Raw genomic sequence first — 18,932 nt, 5'->3', positions numbered from 1 at the left:
TCAGCTCATTTTCACCCTCCTCTAAACTCTAAGTCCAAGATGGCAGAGCTGGTGTCTTGTCATGTTTAACGTTGTATCCCCGAACGTGACAGGGCCTGGTACAGAACAGACACTCAGTAAATGTGTGTTGAAAGAACGAACTGTTCTAGTCGACCTCCCTGTGTGTTACCTCTCCTGAAGAAGTTTCCCAAGAGCGCCTGCCTTGTGTCTCATCTACACAAGTGTCTTACCCAGGGAAGATATTATTAGTACAATTTTTGGATGAGTTCAAGACTTGACTTACTAGCCAGGCCTCAAGTTTTAGAAGAGACAGGCGCATTCTGCTCGATGCCTGATGAACCTGACTGCCCACATATGTCTACAAATTATAGGATGGCTGCTAACTCATAAAAGCTGTAAAAGAAAGGGCCTTAAAAGCTTAAGTCTCTATTTTAATCAAATACTTTTATAGTGCAAATATAATAAATTCACATGCATTTTACTTTTACATACTCATAACAAGATAATGACATAAAGACTAAAGTGGCACTGTTTTCCCAAGTAACTTCATTTTTGCCAAAACTACAAAGCGCTTATGGAGACGAACGCTTCTGGCAAAGCTGGACCTGCTTTAGGCATCACTGCTATGGCGTCCAACACTGAATGAACTAACCCAAGCTGCAGGAGCGGTTAGCTGGGTGAGCCACCCTGCTCGTCTGCGGAAGGACTCAGAGGCACGCACCCCTCCCCCCAAGAACTCCAATGCCACACCTCGTGGGGGATGAAGGGCTGAACACACTGCTTGCTTGCATCACACAAATAAAGACTTTCACAGAGGAAACCTGTCACAGAAATGGTGGGTTTTGTTTTTTGCTTTTTCAGGAGACTGCAATAGAAATATATTAACGATTGGCCTCAAATATCCAACATTTTTCTTACATTTTAAATCAAAGTTGTAGGATCCTACAGATCTTAATAAAGAACTCTCTCCACAGCACAGCTGTAGTTCACTTTAAAACGCAAAATGTTCCCTTCGCGCTATATCTTTACAAATAAACATAATATACATATAAATGAAAAGTTCACAACCTGCACCAAGCATTACTTTATCTTGCTCTCTGATATAAACTTGGATATAGTCACATTTGCAAAGTGTTCACTTAGTATTTTAGTTGAAGCAAAAGTAAAATAGATATGGGCTTTCGGCAAAGCAGACCTTTATGAATTCTCAGAGGTTCAGCTGAAGTCACGACCGGTGAGGACGAGTGGAGCCACAAGGGTCCAGACATAGAGGAGGAGGCAGACCCAGCTGGAGCTGATCTTGACCCACACAGCTGGCCACTTGCTGGTCATGCTCTGGAACTCTGCATCAGGGCTGAGAAAACAGAAGACAGGTAAAAGAGCCTGTCACCAGTATCCAGCAGCAACCCCCAGCCAAAGACAAGAAACTTGGCTAACACTACGCTTTAGTAAGGTTCTAGAAGGAACTTGTGAAAGCTGCTATTATTAGTTTTTATGTGCAGGGGACTCTGCCTCTCAAAAAGCTTTTCTCTTGTCAGCATGAAGAACACTGACTACTGTATTTGCTGGGCAAAGTTCTTCAGGAACACCTAGCTGTTCTAGATACTGGCAAAAGTCTAGATTGAAATGGAGTCCCTGAAACTTTCCTTCTTTATCACACCATTACTTTGATCAGAATACTCTAAATGGCCATCTCTAGACACAGAGGAAAATTAGTGAACAGAGATGGGTCCGACTGCTTTATGTTATGATTTTCTCTCTTAAGTAACTCAAGTCCGGAAGAACTCTCCATGGTTTGTACTGTAAGAATTCCAGCTGGATTTTAAATCCAAGAGAAGAAAAAAGTCAAAAGTATTTCAGAAAAGAGTCAGCACTGAACACAACAACTTCATTATATGGGTAAGGGAAGGGGATTCTGAGGTTAAGCAATGGATGGAGATTTTACAGGCAGCAAGGGGGGCCAAGTGGTCTTCCATCCGGTTTGTCTGTGCCTCCTACCTGTACCAGCTGGTCAGGGTCATCATGATGTACAAGGAAGCCAAGGAGAGCATGAAGTGGAACAAGAAGTAGCTGTACTGCACCCCTTCCTTCTCGTTGTCCACAGCCCGCCGAGGCTGTCCGTCTTCTTCATCGCTGCCGCCATTGACAGCTGTATCACGGAGGATCACGCTGTCACTTCCGGACAAGGTCAGCTTACTCACTTGGCTATTGTTGGAAGTGCGGATGCTGGAAAGTGATCCGAAAGAAGACAAATCAGAAAGGGACCATGGGATGAATTGCTGCCATTGGCCTATATACATGCAAGTTATTTCTGAACTGCCCCTATTTGGGGACAGAAGGCCTTCTGAAGGGCTCTGCTTAAAGTTCTCAACTGCTGACTGCCATCACAAGACAGAGAGCACGCTCATCAGTTACCACGTGGTTAACTGCTTAGGAGTTTGAGTTTCATCATGTTCTCAGTGTCTGCTTCCATGACTTCACAAGAGCTTCTTCCACGCTTGGAATGGACCACCCACCAGCCTTCTCCCAGCTAGCTTCATTCTTTAATTCTCTATGTGCCATGTCTTCTAGAAGGCCTTCTCTGACATCAAGTCATCACTAGGCTGGTTTAAAATCCCACAGCTCCTCCTGCTTCCCTCTGCCATAGCACTTACCATTCCTGTCTTTCTTGCTAGTCCTAGAACTCCTCAACAATGACCATAGTCCTCTATGCATTTCTAGCACACAGCAGATGCTCACTGCAAGTCTGTTAAATGACTGAATAGAAAAGTGCATACAACTAAAGGACAAGAACCACATGATCATCTCAACATACACAGAAAAAGCACTTGACCAAAATCTAATACTTTTTCCTGATAAAAACACTCAACCTAGGAATGGAGAACTTCTTCGAACATAAAGGGCATCTATGAAAAACCCAGAGCTGACATCATACTTAATAGTGAAAGACTAAAACCTTTCCCCCTGAGATCAAGCATAAGACAAATAGTCCACTGTCACCATTTCTATTCAATATTGTACTGGAGGTTCAAGCCAGAGCAATTAGGAAAGGAAAAGATAAAAGGCATCCAGATTGGAAAAGAAGTAAAATGATCTCTATTTGCAGATAACCTGACCTTATACATGGAAAATCTTAAGGAATATACACACTATTAAAATCAATAAATGATCTTGCAGAATACAAGATCAATATACAAAAATTCTATGTCTATACAGTAACAATGAAAAACCTAAAAGATAAATTAAGAAAACAATCTCACTTATAATACTGTCAAAAATAACACTTAAAAATTTAATAAAACATGTTTAAGACTTGTACACTAATAACTGTAAACCAGTGAAAGAAACTGAAGACCTAAATGAAACATCCTATGTTATGAACTGGTAGCCTTAATAGTGTTGAGATAGTAATACTCTCCAAGATGATGAACAGATTCAATGCAATCCTTATCAAAATCTCAATTAAACTTACAAGCAAAACTCAAAATTTACACAGAAATGCAAGGGACTCGAAATAACCAAAACAATCTTGAAAAAGAACAAATTTGGATGACTCATACTTCCTGATTTCAAAACTTACTACAAAGCTACAGTAATCAAAACAGTGTGGTACTGCCATAAGGATAGCTATACAGATCAATGAAATAGAGTTATGAGTCCAGAAATAAACCATTACATTTATGGTCAACTGATTTTTGACAAGGATGCCAGGACAACTCAATGGGGGAAAGAATAGTCTTTTTAACAAACAGTGCTGAGACAACTAGATATCCACACACAACGGAATTAAGCTGGACCCCTTACCTCAAGCCATATACGAAAACAGTTAAGACAGCCCAATTTAAAAATAGGCAAAAGATTCAAATAGACATTTCTTCAAGATATACAAATGGCTAACAAGCACATGAAAAGAATGCTCAACATCATCAGTCATGAGGGAAGTGCAAATCAAAACCGTAATGAAATGCCACTTCACATTCTCTAGAATGGCTACAATAAAAGACAATTACGATGTAATGATTAAGAGGTAATGAAACTGGAAGCTTCATACATTGCTGATGGGATTGTAAGATGATGTAGCCACTTCGGAAAACACTTTTGCAGTTCTCAAAAAAGGTAAACAAAGAGGTACCACATAGCCTAGCAATTCTACAACTAGGTACAAATCCAAGAGAATTGAAAATGTACATCCACACAAAAAAACCTGTACACAAATATTCATAGCAGCATTATTCATGATAGTTCCACAGTGGAATCAACCCAAATGTCCATCAACTGATGAAGGATAAAAAATGTGGTATATATAAACACAACGGAGTATCATTTCCAACAATAAAAAGGAATTAAGTACTGATATGTCATAACATGGATGAACCTTGAAAACATACTAAGTGAAAGAAGCCAGTCACAAAAGACCATATATTTTATGATTCCACATATATGAAACATCTGAATAAGCAAATTTACAGAGATAAAGGAGGTAAGTTTCTGCCACTGGTTGGAGCAGGAAGGAATAGGGAGGTGATTGCTAATGAGCATGAGGTTTCTTTTTGGCAAAATAAAATCTTCTAAAATGGACTGTGGTGATGGTTGCACAATCCTGAATTGTACACTTTATTTTTTTTTTTAAGATTTTATTTGACAGAGAGAGATATAGCGAGAGAGGGAACACAAGCAGGGGGAGTGGGAGAGAGAGAAGCAGGCTTCCCACTGAGCAGGGAGCCGGATACGGGGCTCGATCCCAGGACCGTGGGATCATGACCCGAGCTGAAGGCAGATGCTTAATGACTGAGCCACCCAGGCGCCCCTGAATTGTACACTTGAAAAGGGTGAATTTTATAGTATGGAAATTGTATCTCAAAAACAAAACAAAACATATTAGGCCAAAAGCAAAACAAACAAAATAAGTCATAGACAATATAAAACACATAAGCACAGCTGTGTTCCAATACAGCTCTATTTACAAAAACAGGCAGTCAGCCCAAGGGCTGTAGTTTGCCAACCCTTATTTTAAACAATCATAAAAAAAAAAAAAAAAAGATAAATTTACACATACTGTGGAAACTGTTCAAATTATGACAAATTCATATTTGAGAATACTGTGTGTATTTACAGAGTACATTCCTAATTTAAAAAAATTATCAAGTGACATAAATAAAATTATGTACAATTATATAGATACAAATAGACTGTAGATAAGACAGTTAAGTATAAGCAAAGGAAAAAAGTATAAAATAATATGTACCAAAATGTTTAATCATGGAAGAGGTAAATTTGGACAGAGGATACTTTCATTTCCCACTTTACACTATCTCATTTACATTATTAATTTATATAAATATATCCTTGCCCATTTTTAGTTATTTTTACATTATTAAAGTAATATATGCTATTACATAGAAAATATCAATAAAAAACAGGTAGGAGGATGAATGCAAAGTGCTAACATAGGTTCTATCTGAGCCCCTGGATTAACTAGTGATTTTAAAATTAGATGTATAGAATCCTGTAGTTCTTTAAATATTTTTTACAATGATCAGGAAATTAAGATTTTCTTACAAAAAAAGAGAAACTAACCAATTTTCAGAGCCACTACTCTAGCTGATCTAGGGTCAGGTGAAGACTTTATCCTCCTATCCAGGGAGAAGGTATCTCTATGTCAGTTTGGAAGGAATTATTTGATAAGAGGATTTACTAGGCTTTAAGAAATATACATGGCTAGGGAACTGAAGAAAGTCGAGGACTTTCAATAAAGAGTTGTTTTTCTTAATTCCTCACACTGCTTTTTGAAAGCAAAATAGCTTCTTTCCTCTACGACTAACCTTCATGAGAATCTTGTCCCAAGTACTTTTTAACTTACCTAGAATACAAAAGGCAGAGAACAAAGCCTGTCAGCCCAATAAAATTCTCTAGATCTAAAAAATGCCCACTCTTTGAGGGTGGAGCAGGGGTAGGGACTACAGCAGTTGAATTTCCAGGAGCCAAGGTTGGTGCAGTCATGTGCTTAACGATGCTCCACAGGCCAGGGTTGCAGGAACGATCTGAAAGTGTAAAATTTTTTATTATCCTTAGTTAGAACTCCTCTTGTTCCAAGAAAGGATGTGAGGGAAGTGCTCACACATGATTCAGTCATGATGTAAAACATGGGAATGCTATACTTAAAAGAACCTGAAAGCTTAGCAACTAGTTACATATTTGTGTGGCAATCAGTGACTTAGTTTTAGTAAAAAAGAAAAGACACAACAACAAAGTATCTGTCAAATTCATAAATGTCAATCTTGATTTTACTGATTTTGAAGTTTAACTGGCAAATCTCTTTGGGTCTGTAGTTGTACAAAGGCTTTAAGCACAGGGAGTTTTTCCCTAGTTTTGTTTGTACAGTTAAATAGGAGTACACTAACAGTAAGGGAGTCATCAGTGGAGGGTCTGCAATAACCGTTTTCCTTTGAAACAAGTCCAGAGAATACCCTATTGAGTGAGACACAATGCAATCATTATAAAAGGAAATTTCTTTCAGTTTTTTTTTTAGTTTTTTTTTGTCTAGAGCCTGTAACACCAAAGTGAAATTCAATTACAACAATGCCACAAAGGGCCAAAACAATGTTGCCTTGTCCAACTCTTAACTAGTCTTAGTCCAGGGAAAAGCCTAGACTGTTTAAGGACTGCGGTCCTTTAGGCTGTCAGCTATGAATAGCTACGGACAGACATGGAGAATAAAACTTGAAATGTGAACATCTGTACCATACGGTGGGCACTGTACATTTAAGTGAGGCTTTTTGTTTGCCTGTTTGACGTTTGCTCTACCTCTACTGTTTGCACCTGCCAAAGGAGTAATTGCCTACTTTCTCTCCATCAAATGAATGTGCTCTTGACATTCCCTTACCGGGTTCATTGGACATGGCTGACCAGGTGAGGTACATGGTGTAGAGGGTGATGAGAGACGACTGCAGGAGACCAGACCGGGGCTGGTGTTCCTGTGGAATCAAACAGAAAACAATGCCCCAGGAACTGCAAGGGCTGAGTTTCTAAAACCCAGTGGATTCCCTTGGGTCCCCCTGAAATATCATTAATGGAGAACCTTCTCATTCTATTTGACAGCTGAAAGAGGACAAGTAACCTTTCAGTCTGAGTTAGCCTGAGAAAGAACCAAGGAAGAGGACCGTGTACTACTGGTTCTCGAGGCATTTGACAGCCCTGGAATCCCGTGTATCCCGCAGAGGCTGATTTCCTAGTCCCTTGCTGTCGTAGAAGCTAAGCTCAATGGCGGTGCTAACCAGCTAGGTGACCCATCATCTCTCTGGAACTTCAGTTTTCTCATTTTTGAAAGGAGAGGTAGTATCTACATATTCTTTCCATATTTCTCACATAAAACTTCATGAATTGGGTGCCTGGGTGGTTCAGTCAGTTAAGCATCTGCCTTCAGCTCAGGTCATGATTCCAGGGTCCTGGGATCAAGCCCGGCATCACTTGCTGCTCAGCGGGGAGCCTGCTTCTCCCTCTCTTTCTGCCCCTCCCCCAGCTCATGCCCACTCTCGCTCTCAAATAAATAAAATCTTAAAAAAAAAATTAAAAAAAACCACACAAACCTCCATTAATTTTTGTATTTAAATGATGAAACTCGCATGCATGAGTTTTGTTTTTAAATATTAAAAGCAACGATTTTCTAGTTTAATCCCCCTAAAACAGCTTGGCTAATGATTCATAAGACTCATTCTCATAAACTATTTTATAACAGCTATAAAATTCTCAGGTTACCTAGGCTTTTTTTTAACGATAGGGCAATTATCCACTGAATTATGATACAGGCACTCAATGGCACATTTTACAGTTACTAAATTAGAATTACGAAGAATTTATCATAATATGGGAAAATGTTTAAGTAGATAAACATAAACTCATATAAAAAGTTACATCAGTTTAGGATTAATTACAAATTTTTCACAGGAGGAAAAAGCAGCAAACCATACCTGAATTTTTGGATGGATGGATATAATAGAAACCACAAAGCAAAGGACCAAATTAATACTGATGAAGAACTTGTTCTCTGTGCAGCCGTCCGGTTTGGTGTAGTATGTGTAGAGCAAGCCGACAAAGACAACTGACAGAATGTAGCAGATGCTGGTGACAGAGAGCAAAGCTAGAAAGAGGGAAACCAACAGGAATGCTCACAAGTGTAACAAACTTTTCTAACGAAGACCAATTTTCTTCTACTCCGTATAAAAATAAAGACATATTATTTTACTGTCATGGTGCTCAACATTTTATAGGGAAATTACAGAAGACCCAAGGTTGACGTCTCAGACAGCTTTAGAGGTGGCTCGGTGTTAGATTCAAGCAACCGGATTCACTTTCCAGATTACCTACCTTGATTCCATGGGTTGAAAAACCAGACATTTGATCATTCCAGCTACAGTGAACTCTAACTATATGCTAAATAATGTGCATTATAAGCTTTTCTTAGGAACTTGCAAAACTTGTGGGCCCTCCAACTGGCCCAGTGTCAGCAAGCTAAATGCCAGGGATGGTGTCAGCAGAAACAACAGACAGGCATCTTTTATGACATCTGTCCTCTGCAGCCACTGGCTATATAAATCCGCTTCCTGTCTGATGAGACCACATCACTGTGGGAAAGGGGCATATTTGCTATTTTCAAAAACCTAAAATAATATTCCTTTCTGTTCACATGGATAATCAACAATTAGCTATGTAACCCTGAAAATTAGAAAACATAAAAGAGTAACAGTATACTCAGACCAACTGTAGCAATGGTGAGCTCAATTAACTTGTACTTAATTCACGGCACACTTATTTAAGAAAACCGATTTCTACTTATAATCTCCATGGGTTTTGCATATTTAAAATTAAGTGATGTATATGATGTCACTATAAAATGATAACGTATGTTGAAGTACTAGCACAGTTCTTAATGTTTTTCCACATGAATATGCAAGATTTCTCTACTTCTTAGTTACTCCAAAGAATAACAAATCTGCAACTCATTATTAAATTCTTCTAAAGTTGAGTGATTCAAATGATTTATATAAAAAGGAAGTAAATAGATAAAATAAAAATAAATTTTTATCAGTCAGAAATGGGGAGGTGTTTCAGGATTTCCAATCCATCACGATAAACCAATTTCTTAAATCTCATGCTAAAACAGTCATTACACACAACTGAAGTGGCCAACAAAATAGGGCAATGGTTAAACAACTTATGGTATACCACACCATGGAACACCATTAAGTGAATAAGATGTATCTATAAGATGTATGTTAGAAAATACTCATTATATAGTTGGTGAGAAAAACAAATCATGGAACAATACATAATATGAATCTATTTACATTTAAATAACAAAACATGTATATGTGCACAAATACATAAAGATCCAGTAATTGTGGTTACATCTGGAGAGGAAAGTGGGTTGCAAGTGGGTGGAGATTTGCATGTTTATTTTTTATTAAGTTCCATCAACTGTGTTTATGGTGAACATAGTACTCGTTTTCGGGGTCTTTTTTTTGGTTTTGCTTTTGTTATTATTTAAAAAGCAAGGTAGATAAATAACATGAAAAGAAAACTGGACAGTTTGATAATGCGTACTAAAAGCCTTTAAAATAGCCATACCCTTCCACTCTTCTACTTCTAGGAATTTATTCTAAGGAAAAAAGCAGAAATGTGCTCAGAGATATATTATTAGGTATTTACTGCTGCATTGTAGCCACATATTCACAGGCTACTTCTAGGTTTTAAAAAAAATCAAACTATAAGTTATCCAAATGTATAACACATGTAAAAAATTAGTAAGATACAAGTACACATCTTTTTCAATGACTCTTTTTCTACACATAGAAGATACATATGCAAGAAAAAAGACTGGAAAGATATAGACTAATATGTTAACAGCGAGTATTAATTACTAAAGAGTTGGATAATGGGGGATTTGTTTTCTTCTGTAATTTTTGGTTGTTCAAGTTCTTGACATAAGAGTAGCTATTACTTTTATAATGGGTGGGGTGCAGGGGCTAGGAATTTCAACAACTATTTTTTTAAATGAGATATGGCTGGGTCATTTCCCCTAATAAGTAGAGGATTCCAAAGTCCTTCCCCATTATTACCAGCTATGAGTCCTATTTCCACCCTAGAAATGTTAAGTGCCCCTTTTCCACCAGAAAGCTTTTACAAGGGGTGTGGGCCATACTCTGAATAAAGCAGTAAGGACTGTTCACTTTCATCTGCTTGAGGGATGTGGGCAGATGACCCATTGAGCCCCCTGTCCGTGGAAACAAGGAAATCAAAACCAGAACTACATCATTAAACCCAAGTTTTTTCTTATCTAAACACATCTAGTTACATTACAAATCTCAAAATAAATGAATTGAGAGAAGCCAATGATTTCTATTATCTGTGCTCCCCCCTTCCAGTAATGCATATAATTCAGAACTGAATCAACTGGGAAAGTATAGTTTTTAAAAACTCAGCTCTAATTTGGAAGTTTACACATTTAAATCAATGGAGATTTTTATTGTACATCCTGTTTAACATAGCATAATGCAGTATGGCTTTTATAGGTGAGTTTAGATACCTACCAGCATACCAGCACCTTGGATTTCCTTCTTCCATTCGATTTACCCATGATTCATTCCAAGAGTGAGCAAAGTCGACCAACAGCACTAGCTGGATGAGGATGAACAAAAAGGCCCCTACCATGCCGACAATAAACCAGGCTACAAACCAAAACAACAAAGTTATTCTTACCAAAGGAGTAACATTTCAGAATGTTACTATCCAATTTTAAAACAATTTCAGTTCAAGTAAGAGAGAGGTGGTAAAGACATATTCTGTCTCCGGCAGTACAGCAGAAGATTATTCCAATTCTAAACTCAAAGGCATTCTCTAAGAAATGTTTTGTTGGGCTTCAGACCTTTTAAAATTTGTTCTAGCTTGTGCCAAGGGGAGCCTGGGATCTGACATTCCAAATGGCACAACAAGCCTTTTCCTTTGTAAGGGAAAAAAATCACAGTGGAAATCCACAGATGTCACTTGATGTTATGGTAAGAAAGCATATTAAGACAGGGATAGAACACATATGAGTTACAGGTCCCTATGCTGACAAGCTCTCAGATTAACTTAGTACTGCCCAAGTGAGAAGGTAAACTATTAAAATATTGGCAACATATGGTTCCAGAACAGCTGAAAAATGGGCTGAATGCCTCCTGGGTTTAATCAATTAATTACTACCTTAATATTACTACAAAGTCATAAAACTGAATACCACCTCATTTAATTGCCAGTTCTGGCAAAACCAGTAATGAGTATGTAGCTTCAAGACCATCATTTGTGGAGTGTGTATGTATTATAATTAACCCTTTTAGTAGTGAGCCATACCTGTGGTGAAATGGCCCCCAGGGATGTAGAAAGAGCCAACCATGATACCAACAATGGCAGCAATTTTGAAGAACCAAAACCTATTAAAATATAAAAGTGCATTTATGAAATGTTAAATTTTGCCCTTATACTAAGAAAAGTGAATTTCTGAAATGCAAAAATAAGGACTCAGTAGCATTCCCAACATGATTGTCTGTGCTTATTTCATTTGACATGAAGCTGCTTCACTCCATCTTTCATACAATTTAAGGACAAACACTAGCCCGGAGAACAAATAATTCATAGACCTAATAAGACAAAAACATACAACTTAAGAATTTCCCTACATTTAGCAATTGAAGACAGGAATTTTTCTACAATTCTGGAGTATTCTAAACTAACAATGTTAGCTACATATAAAGCAATTAACTATTGGATCTAGGGAAAAGTTATCACCTAATCCTTCTTTCACAACATAAGACATAAGTGCCTTGTGCCCACAATCACACAGTTCATCACTGGCAAAGCTAAGACCAAACCTGGCTTTCAGTCCATGATCTTTAAAGACTGCCTTGTATGGCAGCGTGGAAAGAATCAGGCTTTGGAGCTGGACAAACCTGAGTTCCAATCCCAACTCCAACTCTCACTGGCTCAGATATCTCAGGCACTTTATTTAACCTTTCTGAAATTCAGTTACTGCATCTATAAAAAGAGGATTATAATACATATAAAGTATACACACTCCCTTCAGTTTTCAAATAAGAATTATGTCAAAGGGGAAATGGGGGCAGTCAGTAATGGGAAACAATAGATTTGTAAATCAGTGGCCCAAATACATGTAGTTTATCTTTCAGTACACTGTTTAATAGATCAGGTACATTTTTATCTTCTAACAATAAAAAGTACACATGTTTGTGTGTATGCAGTGCCTAGCACAATCCCTGAACTGTTTCACAGGTGTCTGATAAAAATCTAGGAACTTGAAACAAAGATATTAAAAAAAAATTCCTCTTCACCCCCTCTGTGCTACAGAACTCCAACTGAAAATGACATTGAAACAACTTCACAAGTACAATAGGTCAGAAATACAGGTGGGCCACTGATTCAAATACTCTACTGCTTCCATCAGAATGGCAACATTAACTGTTCAAGGGGAGGATCCACACCATAATATAACAAGTAAATAATAAAATAAATTTACATACCCATTGTGTACTGCTGCTCTGGGATCTTTACTTGTTTTTACTTTTAACATGAGCAGAGAGAAGACAAAGAAAAAGATGGCCAAGGCAAAATTGATCCGATATACAGCTTTATAACCAACCAGAACATCACAATCTTTATCCACCTTTCTATCAGCCACATTGATTTTAAATCCCCCTTCACAGAATCCAGGAATCTGGAAAAAGCAATTTCAATGTTATGGGAATATCCACATTTAAACAAAGATTCTATCCCATCATAAGAAAGCCTGAATTTATACAACTGACTACTTCAACAACTGCAAGACTGTCCTGAGGGACTTTTCTCTTTGCCTTCCAATTCGCTTACAATCTTGTCACCAAATTGTATAAACAATTTGCATTTTGCAAATAAAAGTGAAGTGTTCTCTTCTTTGCTTTTCTTGCTGATGAGGTTATCTCCCATTTTGCCATGAATTTTCATGCTACAACTGATTCCTTCCACAGGTGAAGGGCTAGTCTAGGTCAAATGTTTAAATCTGAAACATAAGTGGGAAGATAATGTTTTCATGCCACTCTTTTAATATCTTTCTCTCAGTTCTTAGAGTAGAGCCTGAACATGTTCATTCTGAGTACCCTGACTTCTGGAAAAGGACTAACACTTTCATATTCTATGTCTAGACTGTACCCAAAAGTAATTTAAAAACCCAACAATTACAATGAACTTGACTGAGTTTTACAATGGTAAAGAAGTAAGAGTGTTAATTACAACTAAAATTGTGCAAAATAGAAAAATAATACAAATAACCAGTACGTTAAGGCTACTGTTACTTCTACGTACCTTCTTCAGCTGTGATTCCATCCCTTCTGTCAGCATGACACAGGATACAGCAGCGCCCAGGAAGAGAATAAAAGCATAGATGAGGCGAGTCACCGTGGAATTCTTACTATTGGGGCAGCAACTACAGAGCAGACACGATGCACCACTGCAAAGGCAGGGAACCTGTAATAAGCACACCACAGCCATTTGAGACCTCTTTCAGGGGACTCCATCATGTCATAAGGGTCACAGAGTAGAACATGAGGCAAACCAGGCTTTGACGGCTGTAACTGAGAGAGTTATGGCTGGGAAGAAGTAGTTAAAAGCATGGGTTCTGGGGGCGCCTGGGTAGCTCAGTCAATTGAGTGTCTGACTCTTGATCTTGGCTCAGGTCTTGATATCACAGTCATGACTTCAAGCCCCACAGTGGGCTCTGTGCTGGGTGTGGAGCCTACTTAAAAAAAAAAAAAAAAGCATGGGTTCTGGAGTCAATATTATTTCTGTCACTCTAACTCAGCAAGTTACATAAGCTAAGCTTATTTCTCCATCTGCAAAATAGACTGAATAATGGAATCTTCCTCCCTCAGACATTGTCGTATTAAATGAGTACTCAACACAGTGCCTAAAACATAATAAGAGCCCAATAAATGTTACTTATATTCACAAAGAGAGCATATTTTATTTAAAAACAATATAAAAACCTAACTGCACTTGCTATATAAGGAATCCTAGTTACCAAATCTGGTATTAGAGCATCAAGCAACATTACACGGAAACCCTTACAAATGATGATAAAGAGCTGTTTAGCTCAATTTAAGAGTAACCTGGAGATTCCTCAAAAAAGTTACACACTAAAATCACCAGTTGACCCAGCAATTCCTCTCCTCAACATACACCCAAAAGAATTGAAACAGGTATTCAAACAAAAGCTTGTACATGAACATTCAAAGCAGCACTATTTATAGTTGCCAAAAGGTAGAAACAACCCAAATGTCCATCAATTGACGAATGGATACATAAAATGTGGTATAGCCACACAATGGAATATTATTCAGTCATCAGAATGAACAAAGTACTGATACATGGTACAACATGGGTGAACCTAGAAAACATCATGCTAAGTGAAAGAAGCCAGACCCAAAAGGTCACATATTGTATTTCATTTATATGAAATATCCAAAATAAGTAAATCCCAAAACAGAAAGCATTAAAAGTTGGAGGAGGAGGGAGATGGGATGGGGAGTGACTGCTTAATGGGAACCAGGCTTCTTTTCAAGGAGATGAAAATGTTCTGGAACTACACAGATGTGATGACAGCAACAACAGTGTAACACTGTGAATGTACTAAATGCCACTGAATTGTACACTTAGAAATGGTTAATTTTATGTTATGTGAATTTTACCTCAATTGAAAAAAGAGAGTAACCTGGCTCTCTGGTGAGCATTTCAGATGAAGGCATAATCTGAGTCGTTTTTATGTAAGCTTAATTAGGAAAGCACTTGAATTGCTTTCACAGATGACATTAAGTCACATTACAAAGGCAGGCTAAGTCAGAATCATCAGCAGAAGCAGCAGATGTAAATAATGGGGGATGCTGGCCTCACAGTATGGTCCCAGTGTTTACTTTTATAGATGGTACCTTGGGTGGACTTTATCATGGTTTTGTGTGGTTTGGAGCAAGATGCTAAGCTTCTTAAAAGCCCAGTTTTCTCATCTGTAAAAATAGGCGTTAACACCACCTAAATGGTTATTGTGTGAAGAACAACCCAGCGGCAGGAATATACAGCACCTGGCATACTGCCTGGCACAGCAGAGGCTCAATATATCATGGTAGCCATTAACATTTGTAACCGCAACAGCCATGGTAAATTGATCACCCAGTTTCAGCCTCCAATTCTTAACTACAATCTGGGCCAAAAGACCATAATAGAGGTCTATAGCTGGCTGCAGACAGAAACAGAGGTTTTACAGCCAAAAACAATGACACTAATTGCTTCATGTTTATTTTGTCTGCATTCTCACACTCCTAACTCTCTTTAGCTATTTACTTCCTGGCCTATTAAATAATCTCATAATAACTGCCTACTGTTTGTTATGGGTTGAACTGTGTCCCCCCCCCACCCCCACAAATTCATATGTTGAAGTCCTGATCCCAAGTACCCGAGAGTGTGACCTTATTTGGAAATAGGGTCATTGCAGATGTAATTAGCTAAAATGATGTTATACTGGAGAAGAGTAGGCACCTAATTAAAAATGACTTGTGTCATAAAAAGGAGAAATTTGGGCATAGACATGTAGCACAGGGAGAACACCAAGTGAAAACAAAAGCAAGGAATATCAAAGACTGCTAGCAAACCACCAGGAACTGGGGAAGAAGCATGGAACAGATTCTCCCTCATCACCCTCAGGAGCCAACCCTGCTGACACCTTAACCTTGGACTTCTAGCCTCCAGAAACTGAGAGACAACAAACTTCTGTTGCTTGAGCCACCCAGTTTGTGGTATTTTTTTTTTTTAATCTAGCGCTAGCAAACGAATATACCCACTTACTTGTTTATAAATATCATGAAAATATAAGTGCCCTTAGGAGGGACCACCTACTCTGTGGAACAGAGCTGTCCTACTATATGTTATGTCACTTCCCTATCTCAGTAACAACTCTATTCTTACTCAGGCCAAAAACCTTGGTCATCCTTGATGTTTTTTTCTTTTTCCAAAACTCTCATCCAGTCTGTCAGCACATCAGCTTTATCCTCAAAATATATCCAGAATCTGGGGCACCTTGCTGGCTCAGTTAGTAGGGCACATGACTCTTGATCTCAGGGTGGTGAATTCAAGGCCCATGTCTGGTATGGAGCCTACTTAAGTTTTAAGAAAATAAATATAATATAATATAATATAATATAATATAATATAATATAATAATAAAATAAAACATATCCAGAATCTGACCACTTTCTTAGCATCCTTAGCTATCATGTTGGTCCAAGCCACTACTATCATCTTTCACCTGGATTAAATACAATGGCTCCTGTCTCACTGTTGTAGCCATCCAATCAGAACCCAGAGTTGGTATAAAGATTATTTTAAGATGAAGACATTGAGATTCAACAGATACAGGGAAAAAAGGCTTCTTTTGAGCTTTCCTCATCTGGCTAAAGGCAGCAACTTCTGGGATGTGAGGCTGCCATAAGTTCTCTTTCCAAGAGTTTTATGGACATGAAGAAGACAAAAGACCTATGCACCCACATAAACAAGGATTATCACAAACTTTCTTATCTCCTGTTTGTTCTTCCTAACTAGAAGCCCTTTTCTTCTCCCCTATTAAGTAAGGTATATAATAAGCCCTATTTTCTAACCATCTCTTTGAGTTATTCATCACCGAATGATGAATAACATCCTGCAAGTATGTGTTTTGCATGTGTACACAGTTCTTTTTTCTCTTGCTAATCTTTCTTCACTTTAATTCGTAGGCCCCCAACAGAGGGGGCCTAACCACTAATCCCACAGAGGATGCAAGCAAAGTTTTTTCTCCTCTACACTGCTTTACCCTTTCTTTTCTACAATCTGTTCTCCAACAACCACCTTGTTAAAACACAGGTCAGATCACATCACTCTTTTCTATAATGGATCCCCACATCACTTAAGAGTAAAAGCCAAAGTCCTTAAATTGGCCTACAAGACCACACAATGGATATCTACATGATTTGGCTTCCTGCTACCTTTCTGACTTCATTTCCTATTATTCTTCCCCTCACTCATCCCATCTCTGGTACACTGCATTCCTTGCTATTCCTGTTGACAAAAGGGATTAATAAAATAGAAAAGCAATTTACAGATAAAAATGCTTTGATGGCATCAATTCAAATATTAGCCTTACATCAAAGGCAAAATGTGTTTCAGGTTATTAGGATAAGAAAGATATCTTTGTTTCAAATTACAAATTCACTCCTTAACTAATTACCTTCTTAACTATATATTTTTTTCTAAATCTACTTTGCGAATAGTCTGACCCACTTGTGGATTGTAAAATTCAACTTACCAGGATTTGTTCTAATGTGACAGAAAAATTGTACAGCAGATGATAGAAGTAAAAATTACTTCACAACACTTGTGTCTAAATGGGCATATTAGGGGCGCCTGGGTGGCTCAGTTGGTTAAGCAACTGCCTTCAGCTCAGGTCATGATCCTGGAGTCCCGGGATCGAGTCCCACATCAGGCTCCCTGCTCAGCAGGGAGTCTGCTTCTCCCTCTGACCCTCCTCCCTCTCATGCTCTCTGTCTCTCATTGTCTCTCACAAATAAATAAAATCTTAAAAAAAAATAAAATAAAATAAATGGGCATATTAAATCAACCATGTAAAATATATTTCTTACTTTGGGTCAAGTTCAAAAAATTGGAAAGCCACAACTCTCAAGGAACCTGTAAATGACCAACACCCTTTTGATTTAGGATCAACAACCTTCAAGAATGGAAAATACACTTTGTACTCTGTCCCTAAGAAATGGTAGTGGAACGAGCTGAGATGGAGTCCTTGGTCAATTAAATCAGGAAGTTATGAGACAAGAAGTGATTTTAAAGAATCATGCTCCTCAGGAGCAAGTATATGAGGGAACTCACCTATTCTCTTCCATAGATCCTAAAATTTCCTTTTTAAAATATGGCGTTTACAATCTACAAAGCGATTCAACCCGTTTATTCACTTTATCCTCACAGCAGCTCTCAAGGTGAGGAATGCTGGGGTGATTAGCCTCATGCTACGGGAAGCCAGAGATAAACGTCTTGGACAAGGTCCCCAAATGTTCACGCCATGGCTTCCAATTTTGAATAATAATCCACAAGGCCTTCTTTCCTTTGCACAACTGCACACAAGCCTCGGTTAAAATCCCAGCCCTGCCACATACTCTGTAGCATCGGGAAATCCATTCTATGGGATAAAAATATCACTTAAGCCACCCCAAATTAAATGACGCCACCTTAATGAAGGTACTTCGAAACGAAGCAGAGCGCGCTCGCCCCGGAACTCTCATTCCGCGATCCAGGTTCCAGCTCCAGAGGAACCCAGAGGCCGGAAGCCTCGCGGGGGCGGGGCAATCGAAATTGTAAACAATGACGGCCTGGCCTCCTACGTTCCCCCCCACAAACCCGGAAGGCGAGCTGCCTGATCCCGATGAGGGGGTGGCATCACTGATTGTGGTCTGCGCCCCCGGATACTCTCTGCAGCCCAGGGCCCGTCCCCCCAAGCTCCCGGCCAAGGCCCGATCGCGTCTGCGTTTGGGGCTCCCTATCGCCCTCCCCCAAACGACACGTCCGACGGAGACACCAGACCCCGAACTCACCCAGCTGGCGAGGGAGAAGACGCCCAGCACGGCCCCCATGGTGACGCTGGTGATGCAGGCGGCCGGTCCGGGGGCTTCTAGCGCGGTGGTAACTGCCAGTCGAGGTGTCCCTCAGAAACGCGACGTTTTCTCAGGCCGGAAACGCGCGGGTGGCGTCATTGCGTGGCCCCGCCCACCGCCCTCGGCCGCCGCTGCCAAGAGAGCCTCTGTCATTGGCAAAGGTAGAAG

At 39.0% G+C, this 18,932-nt stretch overlaps 1 protein-coding gene across 2 annotated transcripts; it reads right to left on the bottom strand.

The window, feature by feature from the left end:
* Positions 1-418: 418 nt before the first annotated feature.
* Positions 419-18,909, bottom strand: SERINC3 (serine incorporator 3). Of its 2 annotated transcripts, none has more exons than XM_032420038.1 (10): positions 18,705-18,909; positions 13,387-13,412; positions 12,570-12,763; positions 11,386-11,465; positions 10,587-10,724; positions 7,968-8,137; positions 6,884-6,974; positions 5,861-6,041; positions 1,999-2,226; positions 419-1,354 (listed from the first exon to the last, which is right to left on the bottom strand). In XM_032420038.1, the coding sequence occupies exons 2-10, from the start codon at positions 13,405-13,407 to the stop codon at positions 1,216-1,218; spliced, it is 1,242 nt and encodes a 413-aa protein (XP_032275929.1). In that variant the 5' UTR covers positions 13,408-13,412; positions 18,705-18,909; the 3' UTR covers positions 419-1,215. The 2 variants fall into 2 exon arrangements, with proteins under 2 accessions (XP_032275929.1, XP_032275928.1); XM_032420037.1 differs by having other exon boundaries at positions 13,387-13,548; positions 18,705-18,906.
* Positions 18,910-18,932: the final 23 nt, after the last annotated feature.

The sequence above is a fragment of the Phoca vitulina genome, unplaced genomic scaffold, assembly GCF_004348235.1.
Source record: "Phoca vitulina isolate PV1807 unplaced genomic scaffold, GSC_HSeal_1.0 scaffold22, whole genome shotgun sequence".
In the NCBI taxonomy this organism is placed as follows: domain Eukaryota; kingdom Metazoa; phylum Chordata; class Mammalia; order Carnivora; family Phocidae; genus Phoca; species Phoca vitulina.
The sequence above is the reverse complement of the archived record's forward strand: the minus strand, read 5'-3'. Positions and strand labels throughout refer to the sequence as shown.